Source organism: Mizuhopecten yessoensis, unplaced genomic scaffold (assembly GCF_002113885.1).
Source record: "Mizuhopecten yessoensis strain PY_sf001 unplaced genomic scaffold, ASM211388v2 scaffold4373_2, whole genome shotgun sequence".
Taxonomy (NCBI): Eukaryota; Metazoa; Mollusca; class Bivalvia; order Pectinida; family Pectinidae; genus Mizuhopecten; species Mizuhopecten yessoensis.
The window spans coordinates 341,708-344,885 of record NW_018405514.1 but is presented as its reverse complement, the minus strand read 5'-3'; the positions used below and the strand labels follow the sequence as shown (position 1 = coordinate 344,885).

Here is a 3,178-nt window from a genome sequence, read left to right as displayed (position 1 = left end):
AGGCCCAGGGTACTGATATTGGGCCTGTAGCATGCTGGGATGAAGGACTATCAAGTTTGTTCAACTGAATGACCTTGACCAACTTTCAAGGTCACAGGGGTCAAATGTCGTAAAATCTTCAAGCGACTTCTTTTCAATAAGCAAAAGGGCCAGGGTACTGAAATTGGGCCTGTAGCATGCTGGGATGAAGGATTACCATGTTAGTTCAAATGAATGACCTTGATCCACTTTCAACCTAATGTCCTTGTTCGACAATCAAGGTCAGAGGTGTCATATGTTTAAATCTTTTAATAGGTTCTTATGAAATTTTAAGATTACAAGTGTTAGATTAATAACAGGTGAGCGATGCAGGCCCATTGGGCCTCTTGTTTGTATCCAGCCTCAAAACTAATAACAGAGGGTATTTGTTATGTAGCTGCAATGTTGTTTAATTGGTTAGTGGATTTGAAATCTATTTAATAGATATAAATGGATAAATGATTTTTTTATTACAGGCAGGAGATGCAGCACTTTGTAAAGGTGATGCAGGGTTACATAGCTAACCAGGTAATACATGTTACCTGGTGTGAGTTTACCGAGGCACTCAAAAGCGATGTCCACAACCTTGATGACCTACATAAGGTCCACTCCAACTACCTAGATAAAGCCATATTCAGGTAGGAATACCAATCCCTCTGCCTCTCAGTACAACCACACAACTTGGTTTTGAGACCATGCTCTCAAATGCACAAAATTCTTATCTGTTGATACTGTTAGCTGGTGCATGGTCTTTTTAAGAGAATGTCTTTTTGTAAACATTTTGTAGTGCTGTAACCAGGTTTTAGATTTACTTGTTTTGAAGATTATGTACAAAATTTTTAAAATTCTCAAAGAATGAAGATATTTTGATTCGTTTAATTTAAAAGCTTGTAGTTAGGGATTCAAATTTTAACATTCATATTCAAGATATTGAAGTGTATTAGTCAGAATCTAGTTTGTGGTGATTGATATGGCATTGATATATTTTTATATATTTTATGGCAGATGCTTACTGAACAAGAAAGCTGGGGCAGTGATGAAAATCATACAGGACATCTTTTCTCTTATCCTGAAATTCCGATTACAACTGGTTAATGCAGAATGGCAATATGATGAGGATACAGGAAATCTAGCTCATTCTAACTTCCAGAGTATGGTGGCATCGTACAAAGCTTTTAGAGAGTACTCAGTCTTTCTTTTCAAGGGTGAGTGGACCATCTTTCTCTAATGCTATTCATAATTGTTCTTAAATTTGTCACATTTAACATTCAAATGTAAAGAATATCTTACAAAATCACAAATTTATAGTCAATACTAGTTACTTTTGTTGTCAAAAAGTCGTAAATTCTGTCAGAATGGTACTTTAGAAATGCAGTTTTGTGGTAAAATGTCTTGATAGTTTACCTATGGCTTATTGTCCATGGGGGGAACACATTCAGCTATCTATCTAGCATTGTATCAATATATCCACGGTTATACAAATAATTGACTGAAATAAACTGTATTTCAATACGTTTTAACTATACCAAACAATTTAAAACTCATTGTTATATAACCTATTTACAAACAATCAGGACCTGTTTTATTTTACAGTCGTTAACAAGCTGGCCATAAGAGGATATCAACCCCATTTACAGGAACTGTTGTTACGTCTCAACTTCAACGACTATTACAAGGCACGATAAATGTCAATTACAGGAACTGTTGTTACGTCTCAACATCAACGACTATTACAAGGCACAATAGATGTCAATTACAGGAACTGTTGTTACGTCTCAACTTCAACAACTATTACAAGGCACGATAGATGTCAATTACAGGAACTGTTGTTACGTCTCAACTTCAACGACTATTACAAGGCACGATAGATGTCAATTACAGGAACTGTTGTTACGTCTCAACTTCAACGACTATTACAAGGCACGATACAGGTCAAACGTACTATTACACTTAGTATAGGACTCCTATTGATACACAGTGGTCAAGGATAGCTGATCTTGGCGACACATTTTATGTCAAAAAATGAATAATAAAGTAATACATGTACTCCACATTGTGATGCTGTGTGAGTTGAGGACAACTCAACATTGTGACAAACTGTGGGTCGAGTAAAACTCTGCATTAAAACCCACTAAGGTTCAAGAAAAACTCTCAGCATGCAACACCGAGGGTCAAGGACAACTTACCATGGTGAAAAACAGTGCCTCAAGGAATTACTGGTAAAGTTCAACTCATCGAAATGATAAAAAGGAGGTCAAGGACATCTCAGCATTGTGACACACAAGGTCAAGGACAACTAACTGTATAGGGAAACACTGAGTGAAAGAAAACCCATCATAAAGACAGACTGTCAGTGGTAAATCATGACTGTAATATACCGAGATGAAGGAAAACATACCACCTATAGCTTATAGTATCCTAACCCATATGTTTAGGTATCAAGTTTGATGGATTTAAAAGTGGTTTATGTTCCTGGATTGAGTGCTATGTGGAAATAATAACATCTGAAGCTGATGAAAGAACAGTTTCTCTCATATGCAGTCACTTAATATTGATGTTGATGAAGCAACCTAACTTGTAAACTTTCCATAAACTGTGATAGCTCCAGCCATTTAACATGTTGAACTGTCAATATATATGGCGTGGAGAAAATTTATGCAAAATGTTATAGAAGAATGCATTTAGATTTAATAAATAAAATAGATATATGTTTTGGTTGCATTTATGTAATAATATTTTCAAAGAAATAGTTGCAGTGAATATGCAATGCATTGCACTATTTCAGGCAGTGATGTGCTTTTATATAATTACGTGAAAGGCTATAGAAAAGACATAAGTGGCAGACTGAAAATACTACCCAAGTAAATAGGTGGTGAAAAAATATTACCCCTGTAAACAGACGGTGGAAATACTACCCAAGTAAATAGGTGGTGAAAAAATACTACCCAAGTAAATAGGTGGAGAAAAAATATTACTCCTGTAAACAGACGGTGGAAATACTACCCAAGTAAATAGGTGGTGAAAAAATACTACCCAAGTAAATAGGTGGTAAAAAAATAATACCCCTGTAAACAGACGGTGGAAATACTACCCAAGTAAATAGGTGGTGAAAAAACACTACCCAAGTAAATAGGTGGTGAAAAAATACTACCCCTGTAAA

General features: G+C 35.6%; 1 protein-coding gene across 3 annotated transcripts in view; it reads left to right on the top strand.

The window, feature by feature from the left end:
• LOC110448898 (gamma-tubulin complex component 6-like) overlaps window positions 1-2,731 on the top strand; it is a 26,812-nt gene extending 24,081 nt beyond the window's left edge. For 2 of the 3 annotated variants that reach the window (XM_021495387.1, XM_021495389.1), the window contains 3 exons: window positions 495-656; window positions 1,024-1,223; window positions 1,612-2,731. In XM_021495387.1, coding sequence (XP_021351062.1) covers window positions 495-656; window positions 1,024-1,223; window positions 1,612-1,703 — 454 coding nt within the window. In that variant the 3' untranslated portion in view covers window positions 1,704-2,731. The remainder of the gene's footprint in view (window positions 1-494; window positions 657-1,023; window positions 1,224-1,611) is intronic. The other variant, XR_002462789.1, reaches the window with a different exon arrangement.
• The last annotated feature ends 447 nt before the right edge of the window (window positions 2,732-3,178 follow it).